Below are 26,301 nucleotides of genomic sequence, written 5' to 3'. Positions count from 1 at the left end.
CTAATGCATTTTGGGCCTTCATTTAATACATGTGTTCTTAAATATTGTTACACACAGATGTATACAGGCTTCCTCAGTAAGCAACTTTTTTCCTCTCTCTTACCTTAGAGTAAAACTTTGTAAATGAGCCCTAACAGTACTTGGCCTTTTTCAGAAACTGAGTTGGTTTGGGGTGAGTGAATGTGTCTGCATGTGCATGCATAGAGAGGAAGGGGTTGATGTTTGCATCTGAACCTAGTGTATTGGCCTGTAATTCATCATTTGGGTTTCCAGCCTTGGCATGACAGAGACAGCGTAGGTCTCTAGGTCAGCTGAAACACTATAGCACATTCTCCCTCTGCTGTATCCTGTTGCTTTATGACTTCTTAGGGTCAGAGGGAGCTGGGGTTAATTCAGCAAAAGAATCCTCTGGCTGTGATATAAATTCCTCTGCTTGTTCATAAATTGTAAAAGAAATTCTATGGTCTGCTCCTTGAGCTTGAAAACTGGGGGCCAGGAGGTTAATTACTTCCCTGAAGTTTCAAGCAGATTTCAGTGTTAACAGTTACTGGCTGTGGTTTGTGTAGCTTTGCAATTGTGTTATACATTGGCATTTAAATATGTTAATTGCTATCTCATCTGTGTATTTGTGTGCATGTATTTGTGTGTCTGTCTGTGTGAGATACAACCAACCATGCATTATCTGTCTGATATCTATCCTGTTGCTTTCCTAATTATTTCTATCCTAATCTCTTCCATCTTTGGGCTGTAGCATTACAAGCTGTGGAGCAATTGAAGTTGTTATGAGGTAGTTTCTATTTGCAGGTTAATTTTTTTTTTTGAGTTAAGAGAATCAAGTGTTTCAACTTAATTCTATCCTTTCTATGCTGTTCCTTACTTATGCCGTTACACAGGGACTAGTGAGTGACAACTGATAACAATACATGTCTTCCAGAAAGTCCTTACACGTGCAGATGTAGGTTAAAATGTAACCTTATTTTGCTTCTTCCATCACCTTTAGTCAAAATCCTGATTAAAAAAAAAAAAAAAAATCAGTAATGTATCCATGACTTTACATCTGTCCTAAAAGTTTTCTCAAAAGGTTAATGTTTCTATTCTATACAAATTGAAAGCCATGAATTAATCACAGAATCATAGGGGTTGGAAGGGACGTTGAGAGATCATCAGGTCCAACCCCCCTGCCAAAGCAGCTCCCTAGCTCATATTACACAGATAGGCGTCCAGACGAGTCCTGAATATCTCCAGAGAAGGAGACTCCACATCCCTCTGGGCAGCCTGTCCCAGGGCTCTGTCACCCTCACTGGGAAAAAGTTCTTCTGCATGTTGGTGCGGAACTTCCTGTGCTCCAACTTGTGGCATATTTACATGTTATATTCTCTGGTATGTGGAAAAAGTGGCTTGAATTTGTAAGCATGAGTTCAGAAGGTTCCTGGTAAATTTCCTTCCATATACATGAATAAAAGATAATACCCAGAGATTAAATTAAAAGGTCAAAAAGCATTCAGCCTGCGGACTTCCATATCCATTGTATTAACAGAATTAAGCTTACCTTTTAAATTTTCATTTGCATGATTAAAGACCTTTCTATAAACCTGTGAAAAAGCTTCATTATACTTGTCCCCTGTAACTTTAGGTGGTGCTTGTCTTTTGAGATGTCTCCCATCCTCTGCATTGAGGGCTTGATGTTATGGTCCTAACTTTGCAGTCAGATTTCTGCAAGTTCCTTAACTAGGCATTTGAGCATATTTAAAATCATATTTAGGGTCCAACTGTATAAAAATACAGGTCCAAGTTTTGCACTTCCTGAATAACAAAATATTAGTTGTGGAGTTACAATGAAAATCTTTCATCATTAACAGTAGTTCAACTGTCTATGAACATAAAATACTTAAAAATAGCTGAAGGAAGTAATGACTTGAAGTACAGTATGACTTGTTTATTACTGTGGAAAATATGTTTCCAGAATTTTTATAGCTAAACAGGCAACTGTTTGTTCATATGTATTCAGAAATAATGTACATCCAGGATCCTTATTCTAGCAAATCTTCTGGCAAATTGCCTTATAAGTAATTTATATTTTCTTATGTTAAAAAAAAAAAGATAAAAGGGAATCTTGAAGGAACTTCCTTTCATATCACAATGAAGTATGTGAAAAAAATGTATCTGTATGTAGTCAGTGAACAGCTTGCAGATGTCTACAGATAGGTTGTTTCTATTCTATAACTTATAAATGATCTCTCTTTTATCTACCAAATTTAAAAAGGAGCTTGCAGAAGGCCTCAAAGGTAAGGACTCTGCATTTCTAACCCTTTCAGTTTATACATCATTGACCTATTTATCTCCAGACAACAGTTAAATCTTTATAAGTACCTGTAAAATTTCATGCAGCTGTCAGCTTCTTGTTGTCTGCTTCCATGAATGAAGAAATGTTCTTATAAGGGATAGATTATTTGAATGCCAGTGACATCTTAAGATCAAATGAATTACTGGTTGGTTAATGCATATACTTTAAAAGGCCTGGTTGACCATTGGGTTCATTGAATTAACAGATGTTAAAGCTTCATTCATAGGGAAACCAAGTTGCTTTGCACCACTGATAAATGCAAGGAATGAAACTGTTTTTTTCTTTTAAGTGTGTCAAGGGGTTCTTTTGTGACTAAAATCTTAATACTGCTGTAGAACTAATGAGAGACAGTAAGTTAGTAGTGGTAGTTATTTCATGCTTTACTGTACAGATTCAGATAGCCTTATTTTGTAGAGTCCTTTACTAGTCTTTATAATTCATTTAGTTACCAATAGCTACACCCTCAATTCTGTAATGATAGTTTTTATGGACCGGGCAGGAAGAACATTTTGACTATTGGTTTTAACTACAGGAAACCTGAATTCTTTGAATAAACCCAACATTTTGCAGAAAGCAAACCTTGTCAGGTGTGAAAATACTGTTTTGCTGACTCAAAGAATGAGGCATGGCTAAGTACTTACAGAAAGAGTATTAATGGGAAAAAAAAAGAGTAATGAAATTTTCACCCTTATTTCGAAAATAATAGCATTTGAGTTGTTTATTAAACATGTGACTATTTTCAGTGAATGGGAAATACACTTGGTTGACTTCAGTGAAAGCTATTCTAATTCTCCCGTACACCTGCGATATATGCAAGTATTGGAGCTGGGTTGAAAGCATTCACGTTACACAGGCTTAGTGTTGTTAATGATTGGTGAAACCAAAAGCCAAACATCCAAACCCCAGAAATATTAGAAATATATACTCTCTAGTCTTCAGAGCGTACCAAGGTCAAGTCTTGATTAAAACATAGAATGCATGAGAAATGTCTCTAATTGACCCATACCTGCATACTGTTTTTCTGTTTCTCTCTGGCAACAGGACTCAGAGCAGTCAAAGAGAATGATCTGTTCCTGACTGACTATGAGAGTAGAATTACATGTGTATTTGGTGTTTCTGGGTCTTGTCTCAGCTGAACTTCACAAAGCTTGGTTCACGAGAAAGATATTTCTGTGTGGGTATTTTGTACTTTTAAAAGTGCTAAATTTTTAGTGTTTAATGGCTGAAAATTAGGGAGGCTAGATCACTGTTTTCCTTCTGTAGCCCAGACTAAGACTAGACCAGGTGTCATAGAGAGCAGCTAGCTGCTGGAATTGGTCAAGCTTCTTGATTACTCTGCTGCTATTTTCCCTTTATAGAATCCCTGGTCATAATTTAAAATGTTCTTAAGAGACTTGGGGTGGTAAATGCTTTTGAAAAGGCCATTCAATAGCTAGAAAACTGCCACCTCTACACAAGAGGAAATTCTGAAGAATTATTTTTCTCAAGGCCTGTTTGGCATAGTACCAAGGTGGTGAAATTTACTGAATATTTTCTTGTAGTGGGAATACTCAGTCTTCAAAAATTGTTTTGCTTGCATTTTCTGATGTAAATGGTTGAAATTACACAGATCCTTGAGTTCCTTTTTAACTTAAAGAAGTTATTTTCATGTGGGATAAACTCAGTTCTGTGTATCTTGAGTTTCTTTGCGTGTGTATGTACATATTTGTGTAGCACACTAACTGAATTCTGTACAGTTAAGGACTCAAAGTGCCTTTTTAATTTGATGGGAACACCATACACAGAGCAACAGCAGCTGAGGATAAATGTGTAAAGCTGTCAAGAGCTCTATATGAACAGATAATGTTCTAAAGCATATGTCACAGATTATAATTTTGTTACATCCGTTAACCTTTTGCCCATCCTTACTTGCTGTTGCATGCTGTCATCACCCCAGATTATCTCTGACTAAAAAAACCTTCTTGCAATTCCCATTCTGGGCTGCCTTGTTGATCATCTGGTGTGGAGTGTTGCATGTGTGATCCAGATGGCCCCCTTGCCTCCAAATTTCTCCCCAGGTGAACTGCCTTCTTTCTGCCACAGTTGGGCAATGGTGGAGTGTCCCTTATTCCTCTTCTTTATGCCAGTCTTAAATTAGGCCTTTAAAAAGGGTTATACTTTACCATAGCTGTTCTAAAAACTGGCATTTTGAAATAATATGCTAAGATTTTATTTTTTTTTTTAAACATGATCTTCCAGTCTTTATTATAAGTGGTTCGACATCTGAGGAGCTAAATTTAGAAGATGGTAAATGGCTGTGGAAGATTCATGGACCGCATTGCCATAATTGTTTGGTAATTTTTTTAAGAAAACCAAAGAAAACAATTCCTCTTAAGTTACATATAACACACATGGTCTGATGTTCAGTGCCATCTGTCAGAAGTCTTTTTCTGATCTTTTTCAGTGTTGACCTGGAACAGTGGTGCTGAATACCCAGACTGACTGAGCACAGACATTGTTGAAAGGATGAAATAACCCCAAACCCTTCATAACCTCTCTGTGTAATTAAAATTCTTCATTCCTTAATATAGCTGTTTAGTTCCAATGAAGACAGCCAGGAAATTCATAGGTGAAGGCTAATGTAGGTACCTCAGAACTGCATACAAGTGCCCAAGCTGCATGGGAACGGAGACAGTAAATATGACTCCAAATTTAACAGAATTAAATATAAGTGATGCCTGTATGTGGTTGGAAAGAGTTCTGTGAGGCTGCTTCCAAAGCTGAATGTAGTAGATCATCAAATGCTTAGCTATGCATGATGTTGACCGTGATCTCTGTGCCTCTGTTTCTTTTTTGGTTTGCTGGTCTCTTCAGACTATTTTGTTACAGTCTCTTTGAAATGGGACTATTTCTCTGTTACATGTTGCATTTGTCTCATTTGGCAATGTATTTGTCACCTGTAAAGTACATATGTGGTTGATCTTACTTGAGGTAATTTTGTCAAGAAGTCACTAGCATTGGTGTTTTATCAGTTTTCCATCTGAATTTGTAATTAGCTTTTTTTTAGGGCTAAACTGGTTACGGGGTATCCATGAAAATACATCATGAAAATAGCAACACATGACTAATATGAACTATTGTGTCTCAGAGTCTTTATTAAATGTCTTAAATGTAGTCATGGAAATCTTGAAGAGCTAATGTGTATTTGCTTTAGTTTCGTAGTTGTTTTGCTCTTCAGGGTATCTGAGTTTGGGAAATCTGGGCGCTAAACTCACTGTAAATGCTGCATTACAGCTTCTTTGATTACAAATGTCTCATAGAAACTGTCAGTCTTGAGTTGAAGTGGAATGGCAGGATCCAGTGGTTAGCTTTTGATGCTATAGTGTAAGGTCCAGTAGGTATTGTGAACTCAAGCTAGAGATGTACACGTTTGCGGGGAAAAAAAACAAATAGCAGTTCTATTAGGACATGTTTTCAGATCAAAATCCCATATGGTTTTCAATCATGGAATTGTTTTTCATAATCCTTGTATTAGGGTTAAATTTATTTTTATTAAGTTAAAAGCTTTGGTTTTATTCATACAAAATCTGGAAGTAGAATGTCTAGACTTCGAATTATATTAAATCCACTGCAATTTATTCAAGGATTATTTACTTGGGGTTATTTGTACAGAAGTGCCATTAATGTGTTGAGCAGTTTGGTCTTGGAGAGCAGGGACATGACAGTCAGCTGTAACTTGAGAGTAAACATAGCGTTTATTATGTCTGTCTTGGATGTTTTGCTATTGTAAGGATAGCAGTTGTTTTTAGTTATTGATGAATTCACATGAATTCTGGGCATGTTGACTGGACAGGCTGTCAAATTAAGAGGTATGTAATGATACTGTACTGAAAAAGAAAGCCTGGTGAAATGTTTTAGTGAGAAGTGTAGATCGCAGTCTCAGTTGTGGCTTAATGTCAGAGTTACAAACAACTTCTTTCAGATTAAGGATTGTTTTCTCCAAGCTCCCGTTTTTCTTAGTGACAATTCTAGCCTTCGTCAAAGCACAGACCCTCTTGTATGTGGACACTTGCAGGAGTTCTGTATGAAACACTACACTTCAGCAAACCTTCATGTGTGGGAGGAATATGTTTAGCATTCATTATTTCAAATCTGTTTTTTCTCCGCTCTCATCTACACCACTTGCATGTTGCCATGTTAGAGAAAGTATCTCCTGCTCTTGTTTATTTTACAGGACTCTACAGTGGGGTAGACTAAGAAAGACAGCTCTTGGGGATCACCTACTTCCCCGGTGGTCTCGTTGATGATTCTGGTATTGGGGTTATTCTTATTACCAACTGACTGATAGCATGAATAACATTTGCTTAGTCTAGTTCTGAAGCAAGGAGGGAATAATTTTTATCAGAGATAGAGAAGTTAGTAAGTAGGATTGTAATAATATTGCCAAAATCTGCTGTCCATGAATTCAGACATATAATCTGAGTTTGTTGCCTAAACTCCAGATACAGTAAATAGAGAACAAGCTGCATTGACAGAGGGCTGTTCACTCAATTCTCAGGCAACAATGTCAGGCCCTTTCCAGAGCACCATTCATCCTAAATTTCCTGTATCTTCAATTTCATTAAGATTCAGAACAACTAGTTTAAATTACACATTATATCTTCATGTGGCTGATGTGAAATGAATCTTACTCTTGTTCACAGATCCAGTTATCTTAAAAAGCAAGTATTTTTTTAAATAAAAAATAATAAATATCCATTTTTATTTTTTTTAACATAATGATGGAAACTCATCTTTGGACTGTTTAGAGAGACTTAGACATTTATTCTAAGAAACACGACCGTTGTGCGCACAGATTTAAGTGAGCCACAGATAATTTTGTAAAATCCTAAAACTCCTTGAGGCAGAAGATACATGCGTTTAACAGATGTGTGTGCATAGGGGAACCAGTTGCTTATGTAAACACAAGTGCACTTGTATATATTTTGGGCATTCAGTCTTCAAACATTAGGCAAAAGAAAATAACATTGAAAATAAGACCAGCAGTAAAATTACTTGGGAGCCATCTGGAGAAGAGGAGGCTGAGGGGAGACATTATCACCACCTACAACTACCTGAAGGGAGGTTGTAGAGCGGTGGGCGATGGTATCTTCAGCCAGGTGACAGAAGATAGAACAAGGTGAAATGGCATGAAGCAGGTTTAGATTGGATATTAGAAAATTTTTTTTTACTGAAAGAGTTGTCAGGGCCTGGAACAGGCTGCCCAGGAAGGTGGTTGAGTCACCTTCACTGGATGTGTTCAAAAAAAGGGTAGATGAGGTACTTAGGGATGTGGTTTTGCATAGGATGGGAATGGTTGCACTCGATGATCTTCAAAGGTCTCTTACAACCTTGTTATTCTGTGATTCTGTGATTTAATTTGCTTTACTGACAATTACTAGTGGCACAAGTGCATGAGAAATTATTTATGTATAATTTAGAGAAATAAGATGCCACCAAACAAAAATATAAGGTCAGAGCTCGCAGTCTCCGTTATATAGTAAGCCAGAATTTTTGAATCCTTGAGGATTTTTGAAAAATTATAGGACATAACAGCTGCTCTAAGTCAGTTTTTTCAGGTGTAACGTATTGATATGAAGTCATACCGTTGCCCTCTACTGGCATGTGGTGAAAGCTCTTGTGGCCTTACCCATCAAGTACCATGGTCTCTATGTTAATTTCTGAAGGATGCTGTTAATCCATTTCCGACAAACTCCAAACCATCCTTTGAAACCAAAAGTCGTTCTCTTTAGAAAAACCTGGGGATGGGGGAGAGAGGGAGGAGGGGTACAACTCCTACCTGTCAATGCTGATCTGCTTGCAAACTGCTGAAAGCTTTAACTTCTACATTCAAAAGCCCGATAACATAAAAATGTCGTCTGAATTAATTGAATATTTGAGTACTGACAACTGCTGGAGTGTTTGAATTTTGGCAATGTGTATTAAAGACATGGAGGGTCATGAGAGAGAATATCATATTTCAGACTGCTCAATGAAAATTCAGTTATAGCACAGTAATTGTTGCCATCATCCTAAAAAATAGCTAAATTCATGCAATTGTGCTTTCTGAGAGATGGCAGAGTGCAAGAGAGAAAAATATTCATATATCACAAGTACTTTTAGACAGATTGCTGCTGCTGTCATTAGCAAAGAATAGTCTTATCTACTAAATATTGGGGATTGTTACCTCCTTACTTAAGTAATTCTCTAATCTCAGCTGCCCTTGAATGTCTTCATCAGTTGATCTGTTCTGTATAGAGTCAGTTCGGAAGAACAGTTTCTATAAACTGTCTCCATTACATACGTTTTATGATTCTTTGATGTCTTCTTGCCAAGAAAAAGTCCAGTGTCTTCCTTCTGAGTCATCATGGAGGAACATTTCATGATGAGAAAAGATGAGAAGTGGAATGAGGCTTCCTTTCTCCAAGAAAAGATTAATATCCCTGTTCTTAGGGACTGTGGAGCTTTAAATGCTTACCTTTGTTACTGCCACTCTCTTCCACTCTCTCTTTGATGAATCAGTGAAATAGGTCTATTTTTTTTTTTAAATTAGAGAAGTGAAAGCTGTTCATTGTCTCAGAATAAGCTTTGCTTAAGTTATATTTTCAAACACAAGTCTGTTACACCCTCAGCACTATGATTGTGCAGAAACAATTTCATTTTGTTAAGAGAAAAGTAATTATTGTACCTTAATTTGTTGAACTCTGTTGTACTAAAAACAACTTGCTCTTAAACGTGCTGTGTACGGAAGAGGCGACAACTCATACAGATTCCAGTGCATTGCCTAAGGAGTTAAGTATTGAAATGCCCTGGGGGAATTATAAAGCTTTATCACGTCTTGCAAATTATGGAGCTTTCTTAGAAGCTCTTCACTCTTTGATTCTGTATAGCTCAATATCCACATTACGCTAATGTGAGTTTGGGAAAATTGATGCTAAACGACACTAGTTTAATGGAGCATTAAACTAAATACAAGTTGCAAGGGAGATGCTAAGGTTCTTCTGCTTCCCTTTCAATTACACATTGCAACACAAAATTTGCAGAAAATTTTATTAACTGGCTTCTAACAGTTCAAATACAGCATTAAGAAAGAGAAGATTTTTATTTCATTGGGATTCTGACACCCAGAGGGCTCTAAAAACAGCTACATGGAAAATAGAAGAAATACTTGGGAACAGTTAATGCCTAACCATAAAAGTGACCATGTATAAGTCACTGCAGAACGGAGTTTGGGCAAGAGCAGTTGGTATTTTCTCCCCATTCCCCTCACCCCCATTTTTCTCCAAGGCTGTCTGTGTAATACATTGCTGGAACAAAACCAAGCAGGAAAGAGTAATATTTTGATCTAGCCCAGCATCCTGCTCAGGTCAACCTTTATCTGTAATTTTCCTAATGATTAGATCTCTTCTTGTTTAAAATGAGTGTGAAGTAAAGGCCAGAAAAAAGTATTTCTGTTTGACAGATAACCATGCTGCCAGGAGGCCGCATTTATGGATTCTAATGCTTTGTTTTGTCTTCAGGTGAGCGTCCTTACCAGTGTCCTTACTGTGACAAAGCTTTCAGCAAGAATGATGGATTGAAAATGCACATTCGCACCCACACAAGGGTAAGTGTAGCTTTGTTTTCATGGGTGCTTGAGGATTGTTGAGAAATCTGTGGTGAAAAGTAAATTATTAGGTGTAGACATTAGGCTACACCAACCAAGATATTTTATACTTACCAAAATATACTTTGGTATAAAATATTTTATACTCAGCAAAAAGAGGTCAAGATTTAAGTCATTAACTGTTAAATTCTAATTATGACTTGCATATTCACCTATTTTTTCTCTGTTAGATATTTTTATATGTTGAAATATTAGCACTGCTAACTTTTCCCTTTAATCTGTGCTTTTTTTAATAGATATAAATTAATGTTTGTGATTGTTTACTGAGTAGACAGTTCTGTGAGGATTTTGCTGTTCTTGAACCTTTGATATCTGGGGGCTTTGATTCTTACTGTGTCCTTAAAATCAGGTCACTGTAATCTTTTGTCGAAATCGTGTTTTATTAACTGATGACAACTATTGAGTTGCATAATGACTTTATTTCCAAAATTATTTTTGAACCTCGAGTCTCAGCACAAAGTATACCTGTTATAGGGAAAAGTCTTGTCATGTACGTATGCTTTCTGGAGGATAAAGAGGAGATCTTGGCCCCCATTCATCCAACAAAGAGCTGGAGAGCAGTCTTCAAACAGCCAGATGTGAATTCCCTTACTAAAGGGCTTATCTCCAGGTGAAGTTAAACTGGTCTAGCATTGTATATACTACTTGTCTCTTGCCTCCCATCCAATATAACAAAGCAAAAAGTTCAGTAAACTGTAGCTTTTACTAATAATCCTTTTACTACTTACAGAAGTACAGTCAGCCTTGAGGCCAAACAGAGGAAGTTGAAGTTTTTTATCTGTTGGGAAATAGGGAGGGTGATAGTTAAGTTCACAGTCTCTGTATGCAAATCTTTGCACAGAATAGCTTTCAAAATAAGTAAACACAAGATCAAAGCTGTTTAATTTTCTACCATTCTACCTAGGTCTTGAGGGTATTAACTGGTGGTCTTAGATTAAAAAAGTTTCAGCGTGTGTACTCCAAACTTTGGTTTAGAAGTTATCAGTAGTTTGTGAAATGCTTCCTCGCAGTTCACTGGGAGCAGGCTGGTCCCATGTTGTTAGTTGTTTCTCCTTCCTTCCAGCTGTTAAATCACTTTAAGAAGTGCTATAAAATCTTTTCTGTTGTTACTGTCCCACATTACTGTTCTTGCACCAGGAGAAGTTTCATTACCATATATGTTCTACATGGCTATGAGTGGGAGTGAGTAAACAAAACCAGCTCTGAAAATAGTGTCAATTTTAATTTTTTCCTGATATGTCATACAGTTTGAGTAAAAACAACAAAACCCCCAGTCTCTGTAGGAAAAAAAAAAGACAGGGGAAAAAAGAATAAGAACAGAGCTTTAGAGCCTGTAATGGTGCATCTTCTTGGACTACAGTGTTTTATACCAAGTGATTTCTTCTAAAATGCATGCTTGTGAGTGAGGTTAGGAAATTTATAAACATTATCTTCATTGCTTAAAAGCTCTAAATTAACCGATAGAAGCTGTTCACAGCAGGATTGCATATCTTAAAATCTTAGAAATTGTATAATTGTATATTTTTGATAGCTGTTTATATCAGTTCTAGTTACCTCCACAGTACAGATAATAAAATGCTCAGATAATTATGTTTAAAATAAATTTATAAAAAAAAAGTTATTATGAAGTAAATATTTTTAATTGCACTGAATGGAAAACAATGTACTTTCTTGATGTTTCTTTTTCATAGCTACGCTCTGAAACATAGTTCTGTACATTAGAGAATTGGGTATTTTATTGTTGGTTGGCTGCTTGCAGCTACTTCTACGTAACTCATTGCTTACATATGTTGTGATATGTCATCATTCTTTCTCCGGTATGTGTAAGCAAAAAAAGAAACCTTTGCAATGTGCAGGCTGGCTCCAAATTTCTTCTATAAAATTAGACTGAAAGACAAACCGAGGATTTCAATGTTGAAACTGGAGGAAAAAAAAAGTAGTGTGAGGGGAAAAAGGAACTCCAGAAAAAATATTGTATAGGAAACAAATGAAAAACCCCTTTCAGTAGTTAAAACACTTCTAGTATGTAGGCTATATAGTAGCTTTGTAATGTCAGGGTCACTGGCCTTGAGGTCCTTCTGAGCAGAGCAATGCTAACAAAGCTGAAAATTGTGCACTTAGTTTCTGCTGTGTACTTGAAGACCGGGCAGATACATTGTTACTGCCTGAGGTGTTTTCTCTCTTCCTCTTTCCTACTGATTCATTCTTAAGCAGGTACATGCTACTTACTGGAAAAGAATGTGGGAATTCTCCAGTACCCTTGCTCATTTAGTTAGTTTCTCTGTTTTTACTCTGTTTTCTAGAGGTGATCAAGAGTTATGGATACAAAGATGGTTTACTTTATGATGTCGATAGCCTAAAATATTTGTAGTACTGATAGTTGAAATTCTAGCTTTAAGTATTTTGGATGTTTAACCAAGAGCAATATAAGCTTGACTGAAAATTCTGAGCTGTTGCTATCTTAGTCTTTTTAGAAGAGAATGCACACAGTCACATTGTAGTATCTCTCTGGTGTTCAGGGTACTCCTGGTCTAATTCTTCACTGTGGAGATCAGAGCCCATCTGTATGTTAACTAGTACAATGCATTAGTAGCTCTGTGAAGTTAGAGTTGATGCTGAGGACCTGATGCTTATCTTGTATGTGTTTCAAGGATTTTACTGCAGGTTCTGTGTAGTCTGGTCCTAGGGACTGAGTGCACAATAGCATTCCCAGAAACGCTTTAAACCTTGTGGCTTCAATTTTTTCCAAAAGGAATCCTGGTCATGTAGTCCAGAACATTTTGGAAGTGTGCACCAAAGCACAGTAACAGGGGACCTTTGGGAAGCGTGCTTCAAAAACACACACCTGATCTGCATGTAAACACTGAAGGAGATGCATTCCAACTGTACTACGTAAGAACTTTCCCAGTGAAGAAAGATTATGCCTGTGCAGAAATACTTCAAACTCCACAACATGATACTAATTCACTACAACTTCTTCAGTGATCTTAGGCCATTTAAACAAAGACAAAACTCAAGATTAGGCAAATATTGTAGTTTTTCCTAATGCTTGTTTTTGTCAGTTCTAAGAACAAGAAAAGCCAGGAAGTCACACTTGTGACATTTTTCTCTTCAAGCATCAGCATGTGCTGACTTATCAAAAGATTGTAAGGGTGTTGGCTGTTCCATTTCTTATCCATTCCTGCAAATACATTTTATTTTAGAATGTATTGCATGCAAAATAATTATCCAAAGAATCAATAAGGATGTATAAATATAGAAGGTATCACTTAAACCTAGCAATTTGGAAATAAACATAATCAAAGCACCCTTCCTTAACGGCTGTTCTTGTAAATACCTTGTAAAAAGGGTCTGCTTTATGACCAGAAAAATTGTGAAGTAGCTTTACAGTAATAATATGACATTCAACAAGGAAAATGTCATTGTAGAGATTAAATCTAGATGTATTTTACCAGTGGGATTAAGTGCCAAACCTGATCCTAGGGATCAGGGAAAACTGCTGGAAAAATCATTGTAGAAAGTTGATTAAGGTCTGGCAGCTGCTAAACTGAGTACAGCCTGGGTGGCCACAGGTGTCAGCTCAAACTCTGGGGTAAACAGAGTAGGTAAGCCAAAACCCCTACCGACAGTGTAAGGAGAAGAAAATACCAATCACCTCATATTAAAATGTCACTGAAAGTACTGATTTGTTTCTATGAAAGTAATGTATTTGGTTTATTGGGGCTTTTTCCTTAAGAAGAAGAAATATAACAGCCAAAGAAAAAATAAATGAGGGAGTCATTGAAGTTCTTGATGAAATTAATTTCCTCAAAGCTCGTATGGTGTGTAAATACATGCATACTTCAAACCTTCACTGTGCAATAAACCTGAGCTCTTTCCTAAGGCTTTATTCAGTTCCTGATAAAATATTTCATAGTTTGAGCTGAAACATGTAGAGAAATTACTGTGTATTACTGCAGTATAATTCTTACAGGTTGAAAATATGAACATTGATGGGTGCCCAGAGTTATTGTCACATCAACTTGATGTTTTCATTACTCATGTAGTGTCGGTTTTATGGTGGTTGGTTGCAGTTAAACACATGGCAAATCAGAAAGTTTAGAAGCATTTGCAAGTTCTTTCTCACCACTTGGTTTGACCAATTCATATTTATACTTTAAAGGTATAACAAATAAATGTAATTTTTGTAGCGTCTTCAAAAATTTCACTTCTGGTGGTTGGAAAGCTGCTGGTTGTAATGCTCAAACTGTGCATTTCTGATGTAATACTTAAAAATTAGTAAAATTACAATGTATTAGTAGGTACATGTCTGTTTCATGCGTAAAAGGTTAATGCATTTTTAAATAGTAGGATGTTTGAAAAACAAATTAAGCAAATTAAGTAATAAGCATATTTTTTGTAACTCTTCAACTAACTTTACTTGTCAACACTTAAATATATATATGTATGTATGTGCATGTGTGTACCCAGACACATATATATTGCATGGAACTGGTCATTAATTGCAGTTGATGTTACACAGCTTCTGGACACTTAAGCTATCAGTACCCATAGTACCATGTCTCCTGTTCATTTGAAGCTGGGAAGCTTGGATACTGTTTGCAGAGTAGCCCCAAAATTGCAAGGATTCGTGTGTGGCCTGAGTATCAGATATAATTTAAAGTTAAGTGCTGAACTCGTTAATGTCACAGTTAATTTGTTAGTGGTGGCTGAGAATATTAGTCTAAACTTTTATGAATATGTCTACATGGGCTGCAGTCATTTAATTGGCTTCAGTGTAGAGATACCCTTAAAAGCGAAGGACTCAAGGTCTGACAGTAGTTGCAGGAGTTAGCCAACCTTGAGTTTATTTTGAATTGTATTTATGAATTTCATGGTGAAAAGTATAACTTATCTTAAGTATAGAAGCTAGGCAGTCTCCTCTTCAGGCTTCTCTTCCAAGTCAGTGTTCCAGCTTACTGCTGGGACAGTACAAGAAAACTGTTCTCATCCAGGTCCTGAGTTAAACAGACTTTCCAGGGCAGTCATATGGAATTTTATAACAACCTTCTCTATTTTTTTTTTAACTCAGAAGAATAGTAAAATAAAATAATTTTTTAAAAATTGCAAGAATGATATTGACAGTTGCAGCATAATTAGGCTTTCTCTGTATTTCCCAGGAAATACTTCAGCTTAAGAATTACTCTAGAAACAGCGTACCGTGCTATTGCCAAAAAAAGTTACGTTGTGTAATAAACAGTCTTCTGTGCAGATGACAGTGTGTAATGAAACAATATGAGGTGTCGATTGAATTTTGAACTTTTTTTCAGTATTAGATTTTCTGTTTCCCTATTGATGAGACACAAGTGAGCACCCAAATGTCTGACTGAGAATGATGAGTTTGCCAGTGCTGTGGTTTCCTTGCCTGTGGAATCTGTGTTTGTGTACAGAACGTATGTTTGAATCCCACTGCACCTATGTTTTCACACGCTTTTTTTTTTAATATATAATGTTGACTAAAAATAATCTTTTCCTTGTAGAGTGAAAATGGTTTTGTGGGTTTTTTTTATATTGATACTGTTCTTTTTCCAAGATCAGATCAGTTTTCTTTCATGACTGATTAAATAAGCCCTCCTTTACTATATTTTAGAGACACGAATTACTTCACCAATTTTAAAAAAAGAACTTCTTTAGAGCTTGTAGGTAGCACATCGCAGAACTACTATGGGCTATGAAAGCTGGTCTTTTAATAAGAATTGAGCAATAGCTTGCGTGTCACCATTTCATTGATGGTGCAACTACCCATTGCTCTTAAATGTAGAAAAAGCCTGTGCATCAACACTGGAATTTAGTGAGGCTCAAAGGTCTATTACCACAGCTGCTGTCAAACAAGTTGTCTTGTAAAGGACAACTTGCTTGGCCTGGCCCTCAGCATGGTCTGACATGATCTGTGTGGAGTTTCTAGACCAAGCAGAAAGATTGGCCCAATTCTCTAGGACTTATGTTACTCATTCATCACTGTTCTTATAACCTCTACCAACAGTTTGCTGTTAGTGAGTCTGCAAGGTAGGTTGCAGGTTGCTTATGGGATGCATCATGAATCACCACTATTTTTTTCTGCATTTTCAGGTTGGTAAAGCTATAGGATTTTAACTTTTCTGTTTGAGAGGCCCGCTCTTTGTAGCTGCATGCCTGACCAGTGTATTTTATTGTTACCTGCCTGGTTGTGTGTGTTCATTCTGGGGACTGTTTTTCCACTCTTGCTGATTCTTTTTTCAAAGCAGGTTTTCTTTTTACCAGCCCGGTGTTCAAGTGATAATGTAAATACATGTAGCAGCAAATGATATTTATTCAGAGTAATAAAAATATCATGGTGGCTCAGCCCCAAACAGTGGCTGAACACCACACACTGCTTGCTCACTCCCTGAGGAGAAACAGACAGAGTCTCCATGGATTGGGATAAGGACAGTATCACTGTGAAAGGGGAACAACAGCCTGCGGCAAACTTCACTTATATCTGGTGATGATGCAGAGTACATTAGTGATCCGACGATAACACAGAATACTGTACCAACATGAGGACCGACCCTGTGCCCTGGCTTCACTCAGACTGCCCTAGATGCACCCAGGAAGCATCCCTCCCCAACCAGCCCCTTTTACGGGGAGTGATGCCAGGATGGGTGGAAACAGCTACGGGCTGACTCAGCTCGCTTGGGCTGGCTGCTTGGGAGGGCAAGTCTGGCCTGGCCAGAACCATGACATTATTTTCAAATTCTCCATGTAAAGCTTGAAAGCTTGCTATTTTATCAACAACTTGTGTAAGCATTATAACACTTTCTCTCTGAGAGCAAAGGAAAACTCCATTTTAGAACAATTAATTAAAAGAAGAAGAAAAAGAATTACGTAACCTAAAGGATGATCTGTGTATTTTAAAATACTTTCCTGTTGAAAATATAATTGATATTTTTCTGTAGGTGTGTTTCCTGTAGTGAGAATGAATGTCACCCAAAAAAGTTCCACACCCAGTCTTTCCAAGGAGTGTAGGTTGAGACCTTTTCAGACTTTTTCAGGTTTTACCAAGAATCTTCATGTATGTACTGGGCCTTACTGTTTCAGAAATACATTATGTTTGTCTCGAGATTTGTCTGTTAGATAGCAATTTTGTATGTCTCTAGAGAAGAGAGTTGGGTTTTTTTGGACCTGCATCGTCGCCATTATTCATGCCTGGCAATTTTCACACTCATGTCACAGTTGTAAATGTTTACATGTAATGTAAGTTGATGTTTAAATGTGTACAAGTAGTAGAAGAGCTGTATTTTTCCTTTATTTACGGAACTTCCTGCAATGTTCAGTTTTCAGTATGTAGAAAATGTGGATCCAACATATTGATAGTCATGTGAATCATAATGTGGTCAGTATGGCTTACCCTTAGATGCCAGTAATACTAATGTGTGCTTAGATGTACAAGAAGAAACGTCCAATTCGTGAAGTTCTAAAGTAAATTGGAAGTAAATCTTTTGAATTCACTAGGACATAAAAAAAGTGAATATAAATGAGATCAGATCATAGACAGCTCTAGGGATTTAAGTGTACTCTGCATGTCAGTTAAAACTTCAGTATTAAAAAGGAGTGAGTAACATTCAACAATTTCACTTTGGTATAAATCTGTGATCAGTGTGCCTAATTAATTAAAGAAAAAATAAAGTCACCTGAGTGTGGGTTCAGCCCAGTTGTAACTTGCTTCTGCCACCGTGGAAAGAGTTATTAAACTGTTCTTAACTCTCATTTATTTGACTCTTAAGCTATGATTTATTTGGATATAGTAGTGTCTAGATTATGGTTCTGTTCCTGTTGAGCTTGTAGTTCTAAATTCAGATTTTAAAAGTTATTTGGAGATACTCCTACCAAAGTCATTCGTGTTTTACCTGTGTAATCACTTTTGTGAGTTATACAGAAACAACTGCACACACTAGTGCTAAGCTAATATACATAATGTATTTATATTTCTTAGGGGAGATGCAGTCAACTATGGCAGCGGTTAGCAGTTGAGATATTCTGTGTTTAAGTATTTCCATCTGCTGTGGTTGCAAGCTACTCTGTACACATGTTCTCTCAATCTGTTCAAGGTGGCGTCAAATGGCCTTGAGAATTTGTCATGTTCTGATGTCTTTCTAATGCAAAGCACAATTTGCATAGAATCCAAGGTAGTCATTTGTGATTTGGCTGTCTGCAGACAGCTGAAGTGTGCACTGTTTTGTTATAGTTGTTAAAATGTTGATTTTTGTTTTCTCAGTTTTAACATAGCAAAGTGAAAATCATCAGAGACAGGAGCTTCTAAGTTAGCATACATGTCTTACAGTGGAGCATTTTCTGGAATACTAAGTCCCATTTGGCCTCTCCTTGGCTCTTCTTTGTTTAGAAGGTCATATTCCTGGTCTACATATTTCTATTTATATCTGCTGTACTTTAAAACATAATATTAAATCACTTTGGTATCAGGTACATCCTGTCTCTCTCTGCCTGCTCCCTTCATCATTTATATAATCAATAAAAGAAAACACATGTAATCCTTTGGCTTTGCTGCCACTGTAGCCGTGGCCTGGCAGATGCTTTTTAAACAGAGAGCAGATTTATAGTACCACCATTGCTACCTCCTCTGAAGTCAGACTTAGATGGTCTTCCCAATGACCTCCTGTTTTGTTGACTTTTAGCAGGTTTTCCCTCTGCTTGGTGTTTTAAACTTGTCCAGCTTTCTTCTATTCTCATTGTTGGTCCCCGTTGTCCTGTTGTGGTGGTATTAACTTTCTTTCCCACTTACTGTTGGTTTTTTTAACTTTCTGTACAGGTTTAGAGGAATGGTAATTATGCCAAGCCAGCATCATCTTTTCCACGTTGCAAATGTTGCCTTCTCCAAGTATTGTGCAATGGAAATTTGATATGAGGGGAAGAAGGAAGAAAAGACAAGAAAAAGCATAGAATATTTTTAGGAAGTTAGTCTCAGATAATAATGTACTCTTCAAAACCAACAAAAAAGTCCTTTTTTTTTCTGGGCAGAAATGTAGGGCCAAGTTCTGTTCTGGACAACACTACTAATTTTACCCAAATGGACACAAATGTGAATGAAGGGCAGCTTAGCTTAGTGGAGAGGGGGCTGGTGTGAACCAGAATTGTCTGCTGAAGTCACTGGAGTATGCAGATGTAAGGAATCTAAAACTAGATCAAAGACAGCTTTGGATGTGTTTCATGCACTACATCTGTGAGTGGGTATATAAATGCCAAGGACATGGTTAGATGTCTCTTTTTTTTTTTTTTGCCATAGAGAATAATATCAAATAACCAAACATAACCTTGGGGAAGGTACTAGAACCCAGGTTTGTGACTTCAGCTTCCCAGAGTTTATAATAACTCTTTCTACAAAATAGAAGTCAAATTAACTCAGAAATGAGTAAGATAATCATAATCAAGTTAACTCTTCAGATACCTGAAGAACAAGATGATAAAGTGAGCAAGTACACCTGGTACAGTTTGCAATAATGAATGTTTTCATAGGTGTTTAAAATGTATACATCATATACTTTGCACTTTCTGTGGAACAACCTACACAGAGAAAGGCTGTTTTCAGAGAACTCATGGAAAATGTGGTTTCTGTTAACCACAATGCAAAACCAATTAAGGGAGTGTTGCAGAAACCTGCTTTTCATATGGCTTATTCATACGTTTCCTTAAAAATTGCAGACCTGCTCCATGAAGTTTTTAGTCATTCTAGCAAAATTTCTTGTGACATGAAGCTTTTTTTTCTAGATGATGATATTTATTTTTTTTTCAGATAATATTAGATTTTCTTAGGTAATTTGTCAGGTTTTACTCTATACTGAAGAATCATGGAACTTAGAAAAAAGAAGATAACAATGAAGAAACACAACAATAATGAGCATGCCTAAAGAGAATCTTGTAGGAAAGCTCATTAGAGGCTTCCCTTTAGGCCAGTTTGATTATATGCATCTGGGCAACGTGTACTCACCCTGTGTCAGCAGAAAGATTTGCCTTGCATCATACTGAAATATAATTTATCTCATTATTTACTCATACCTGAAATTTAAATGCCTGGGGAAGTGCTTTTCCCTGTGTACGCAGCTTATGACTTGGTTTTGGTGAGCTCGAGTATGCCAGCCACTACCAGGCAAGGCGTTTCTAAGAGACCGCCTTTTCTCAGAAGCCTCACGGAAAGGTAGTCCAAAATGATGAACCAGGTCTTCAGACACATGTGTTCCTTCTCACTTGTCTTTGGATCCCACGGTATGTCCCAAAAGACTGTTAGGATTACTGCTGATTATTTGCTAATTCATATACTTAGTGTTTTTATTGCCTGTTGTTTTTTAGTCTTTGGTTCCAGTTTAATTTAGAAACTTTTTTGTACTTCACTGATTAAAATACACATCTTTAGAACTTTAGCAATATAAAATTAGGAACCACAGAAAACAAAGTAGAATGAGAGCGAAAAGATTATAATTGTTTGGTTCAAAACTGAAGGTGTCTCTAGAACCGCGGAAGTTTAATGAGGCGCAGTGTGTGGTGTGGTAATGCTAGCTTTTACCTGTAATTGATTTAGTTAAGTTTTGTTCTCTCATTATTAACTTTGGTTGAATAAAGGAGGATTTGTGCCTTACATAAGTTTCTATATTGAGGAAAAACTTCAAAGAAAATCTTTATATAAGTGATTTTCCATATGTATCTCTAATTATTTAATTGAAGTCGGTGAGCTTTGCAACTTTTATAACATCATTGTTACAGTAGCTGCTAACCAATAGTTCTAATACAAATACAGATGGCTTGGTTGCCGTGTGCACTACTACTGAGATTCTTCAGCGAATATGTGATTAACCTTCTGTGACCACTTTTCAAAATAAGCTTTTTTCTCTACCAAAATGTTTTCTTTTACCCCCTCTTCTTTTCCTCATCTCTTCCCCTGCTTGGAAACCTGAGGTTTTTATAGATATCTTATGTGTCTTTATGCTTTAAAATTTTTGTGGAGGATAAAAGGAGGTACAACTGAACTTTATGTTTCTGTACGTTTCACATTATGAAAAACAGACTCCCAAAATGGCTGGTTTGAGAGACTGGAACAGATAATTAATTCATAAGTGGGTGCTGAAGTGGAAACTGTCAGGCCACAGCTTTCCCAGCTTTCACTTAATCATTTGAAAGTCGTTTGCTGTTGTTTTCACTGACTGTAATCCCTTAGAATATAAAACTTGCACTGTCCAGCATGGAATTCCACTCCTTTAATGACTTGGGGATCTGTGTTGACTCACTTTCACTCACTCTCGCTCTCTGTTGTCATTTCGTGCAGGAAAAGCCATACCAGTGTTCAGAGTGTAACAAGGCTTTCAGTCAAAAGCGAGGCCTGGATGAGCACATGAGAACTCACACCGGAGAGAAGCCATTTCAGTGTGATGTGAGTTGATCCTGTCCCACTGTCATCTTGATTTCAATGCGACATCAGGGCTTATTTGCAGTGAGACTCTGGCCTTGTGCCTAATAACTGTGGCATAAAGTTACACGTTATAGGGTCTTTGATTGCCTAACTAATGAAAGACTATTTGGGGAATTTTATGTACCCTCTTCAGTTGCCAAGAGCATTGCACACACTTTTATTTTATGGTTTTGGATCCCTTAAGAGTTATTTTCACCATTATTGAGGCAATTTGGATGTTGTAAGTAACAAATTCATGCCGGTTGGATTCCTGTATAGATTATATGACAGGTTAATAGTTGGAGATTAGCTTATGTAGGAAAAAGTATTTAATTAATTACATGGAATCCAAATGCTTCTGATGTAGTTGAATGGCACAAATATGAATTCAGGATTTCTAATTTCTGTTTAGTGAAATTTGGTCTGATGTTTTCAACATCTGTGTACAGTTTTGGAATTTTTTTATTGTTCAATGAAGAAATTGCGGGTGCTATGTGTGCTTTCAGTGCTGAAATGCAGCATATCATATTACACCTCACAGATCACTGTCAAGTACCTTTCATTCAGCATATCCCATCCTGTATACAGTGTATCATACAGCTTTTGGAAGGTAGGTGGAGAGGCAGAATGTGCAGAAACTGTTGGGGAACAGCATCTTTCAGAATTGCCCAATGCCAGAATTTAAGTTGTTGCTTGAGGATTTAGAGAGGGGCATAAGTATATATACTTTGTTTTGTCATAATGAACTAGTAACAAGGAATCCACCAGCTTTCACTTATATCCTGGATGACTCAATCTGAACAGTTGTAAATTTGTTTTGAAATTAGATGCAAAATTAGAATAACCACTCAGCATGAAAGTCACAAGGGTCTGTTAATTAATGTGGCTGTTAATAAACAATCTGGTGATATTTCATTGCGAATAAAATATATTTATTTAATGAAAAATTTCAGCCACAACGTTTTGCTGATGCCTACAAGTAGATTTGTGTATTCTTTTAGGATAGTCTCAGCGTAGCTCTACGTAGTACCTTGAGGATTTCTCTAATTCCAAGTTGTCAGCTTTCAGTTTTCAGATTGCTGTACTTTGCATCAGCTCTTGGCTAGCTTGTGGTATAAACACAATTTTCTCTGCACTGGATCCAGGATTCACTGGTCTTGGATTCACAGTGTAATTTTTTAAGACTGATTTGGGGTAGTGGATATATGTATATGTGTGTATATATATATATATATAAAGACAAAAGTTTTAAGAGTATTGTGGGGTTTGCTTGTTTCCTACCTGGCATTAGAAGAAGTCATAGAAACTATTCAGCTTTCTCTTCTAAACAACAGATTTTTCTTTGTTTCTTAGTATCATTAGCATTTACAAACAGGATTTGCCTTCAGTTCCAAAGAATTGAAGAAAGAAAACTTTTGGCTATCAAAAAATTTTATTGGCTCAAGAATAGGCTTCAAAGAATAGGCTTCATTTGACAGCACATCTCTCCTAACCCAGTATAAACTATTACATTCCTTTATTCTTTTATTTTAAACTGAATTTTGCTTTAAATATAACTTTCTTCGAGACTCAGAAATAAAAGCCATGCCTCATTGTCTTCTTTCACTCTTTCTCAGGTATATGAAACAGACATTACAGTGCACAATTGGGCTACATATAAAAGTAATTCTTGTACCAAGTTCAATGAAGATGCCACAGCTTATGTGGCTATTTCTGTGTCTTACCAGTCAACAAAAGTGTTTTCAGACTTATTGTTAATGACTCAAAGCTCTCACATTCCACTGATAGTAGTGAAAACTGGATATTCCAATTTTAAGGTGAAAATTCTGCATGTATCACATAGGAAGAAAACCAGGTTTTATATTTCCATATTTCAGTTATTTTCACTTTGCTTAGATGTTAGATTTCTGTCCTCGGACGGCCAGCATGTTTTTTACTGGAAGACCAATTGAACTTCAGTTGCCTCAGGGGCAACAGATGACTCTTGGGGGCCAGGAAGGTCATGTACTGCCTGTCCTGGTTTCTTTCCTGTACAGTATTTCTCTCTACTCTGCCTTTAGTTGACCCTACACTTAATTTTAAATGTCAGTCTTTTCCATCCTCCCTACTCAATAAAAACTTTGATCATTTTGAAGAGATTGATTAGAGTTCAAGTGAACAATAGCAAGCACAGTTGTATATCTATAAAAATTTCAGTCTTGCTTATAAAATTGAAATACGAAGCAAAGTCTTGAAACCCCCCAACTTTTATGCGTGAGAATAGCACAAGATCTATTCTATCTTTTAAGTAAAAGAGCTTTTGTGTTCCATTTTAGGTACTTAGGTAGGAGAACGTGGTAGAACCTTGAAGGAACAACAGAACACATTATACTAGTTGTTACGTGACCGTTATAAATGGTCATATTATAAATTTATAATATTATAATTTCATTATAAATGAAAATATGTACTTTAAGACTGCAGTATAAGAACTTTAAAAAGGAAGAGCCATGTGTAAGATACACAAAACACATGTAACCTTGTATGTGTGTCTATCCTTGATTGGTTTCCTGGCTTCCAAGAAACATGTTGTATTTACAAGTATATGACACTTTTAAGATGTTGAGACTTGTGACCGAGCATGATAATTATGATTAGATAAATATTTTGAGTACATCCATATCTTCTGTGGAAGAGGAATAGAAAATGTTAGTTGGCAAAAGCAGTATTAAGATTTGACCATTGGATGCTGTAAGCGACGTTCACCGTCGCATAACAAAAGGGTGACTGTTGCTTGGGGTCTGAAAGAGGTAATTATACATTGAGGGGAGAAAGTTTGAGAGTTACAGTTGCTGTATAAAAGTCTTTGGTATTACATCATGTCATAAATTCAAAAATGTTCCATTGCGACAGCACATACAGTGTTATTGCCTGGGGAAAAATTATTTGGGGTACAAAACCTGCCTGTGACAGATGCCATTTTAATGGTCTTTGTATGGTTTTGGCTTAATTGGCATAAAATAAATATGCTGCAGGTCAAGATTATTTACTTGGATCGTCAGCTCTCTTTGTCTCTTTTGGTTTCAGAAGGAAGCATTTTTATTACTAATATGATATGAATATGAATTTAAAACTTCATTTTCCTCAAGAGGGATTGTACTGGATCCTCTGAGTTACCTCTGCACAAAAGAGTTTTTTTCTGGAGTGAACCTGGAATTCTAAGATTGGAAGCCTATGCATGTACAGTCTTAATGACATGAATATTCCCTGTTGAATTTGTCAAATCAGGAGCATGCTTTTGAAATAATTTGTTCTTTCTAGGAAATTCATGTACACAATATATACCTGGATGGAAGGTGAATGTGACAATATAACTGCATGATTTCAATTAGCTTTGTCTTGCTTACAGATTATTTACTTTTCATTCTAATTTCTCTTGGCTGAACCTGTTTTTAACCTTTCATGTTTATGTCAGTACAGGGATTTTTGTAAGAAGGGATGGTTTTAGCATGGCAGAGTCCCTCATCCCTCTATCATTTATTCAAATGGCAGAATGAACCCAACTGCCTGTAGAGCAGTGCAGGAAGGGAAAGGAGGACACCAGATGATACAGGAAAGGCATCACACCTTGATTTGCAAGATGTCTTCTGTTTTCTTGTCCAGGTGGAGGAAGACTGGAACAATTTTTCTTCTATAATAATTACTAACCTTTCTCACAATCTTCAGAGCATCTTTTTTCTCCCTCCTCCCTTCCAAAGACTGAGTCTTTTTTACTTTCTTCTTTCCCCCCTCTCCATACTTGTAGTATCACTGTTAACATACAACACTGAAAGATAAACAGAGTAATAATCTTTGAAGTGCTCTCTGAAGGAGTTCTTCCAAAGACCAACTCATTTATTACTGTTTATTGAAGGATGTGTGGATGTGGCCTCAGTGATGTAACATAACACGCTTTATAAGTGCTTGAAGTTTTAAAACGACTTCTGTCTTTGTCTTGTCTTCACTGCCTTAGGTTTGTGATCTGTCCTTCAGCCTGAAGAAAATGCTGATCCGGCACAAGCTGACTCACAACCCCAATCGACCGATGGCAGAATGCCAGCTTTGCCACAAGAAGTTTACAAGGAATGACTACCTCAAAGTGCACATGGAAAATGTACATGGAGAAACTGACAGCTAATTGCAGCGTGGGTGAGAAGAATGGACCCCACCTTCCAAAGTGCTCCGTTTGTACATGTACAAACTCCAGACTTCTCACCTGGCTAGGAAGCATAGTCAGGAAAAACAACTGTACTATGTTCAAATGTTATTTTTCCCACTTTAAAAAAAACACAGTAGTAGGATGAAAACCAAAGACATTCACCTGAAGTAAAACATAATTCAAAATATAAAAGGTATAAAATAAAAGAACTTTGGGAAAATTATATCCTCATTTAAAAGAAACCCCAAACCGCAGACAAACAAGCTTTAAGCAAACTTCACCTTCTCATTCACAGCCTTAGAAACTTAGATACTGGTGGTATTAGCTGGAAACCCTGGACATCTGGAACTGAACTGGTGGCTGTCTGCAATTCTGTTTCTATATCTAAGCTTTAAGGTTCCATTAAAATTCTTTACTTTGAAACCATTTATCATTCTGATTGACTGCTGATTGCATCGAGGCACATTTCATCCAGATCTTAATTCTGCATTTTGTTGTAACATGATTTTGTCCCATTTTATTTACAGCTTTTTCATTTCTAGATGGAACTTGTCAACTTGAAATGGTTCTTGAGATGCCAAAACGTATGGGTACTGAAACGAAATCTCTCTCATTGAGTATTTCTGTATGAGCATTGAAGAGGC

The 26,301-nt window shown here is 36.7% G+C and overlaps 1 protein-coding gene across 2 annotated transcripts in view; it reads left to right on the top strand.

The window, feature by feature from the left end:
- PRDM5 (PR/SET domain 5) overlaps nt 1-26,020 on the top strand; it is a gene marked incomplete at its 5' end in the record, with an annotated part of 76,086 nt that extends 50,066 nt beyond the window's left edge. Inside the window, 3 exons of one of the 2 annotated variants that reach the window (XM_084263845.1) lie at nt 9,883-9,968; nt 21,358-21,462; nt 25,472-26,020. In XM_084263845.1, coding sequence (XP_084119971.1) covers nt 9,883-9,968; nt 21,358-21,462; nt 25,472-25,636 — 356 coding nt within the window. In that variant the 3' untranslated portion in view covers nt 25,637-26,020. The remainder of the gene's footprint in view (nt 1-9,882; nt 9,969-21,357; nt 21,463-25,471) is intronic. The other variant, XM_084263846.1, reaches the window with a different exon arrangement.
- Between the last annotated feature and the right edge of the window lie 281 nt (nt 26,021-26,301).

This window comes from Gallinula chloropus (assembly GCF_964237585.1).
Source record: "Gallinula chloropus genome assembly, chromosome: 4".
In the NCBI taxonomy this organism is placed as follows: domain Eukaryota; kingdom Metazoa; phylum Chordata; class Aves; order Gruiformes; family Rallidae; genus Gallinula; species Gallinula chloropus.
The sequence above is the reverse complement of the archived record's forward strand: the minus strand, read 5'-3'. Positions and strand labels throughout refer to the sequence as shown.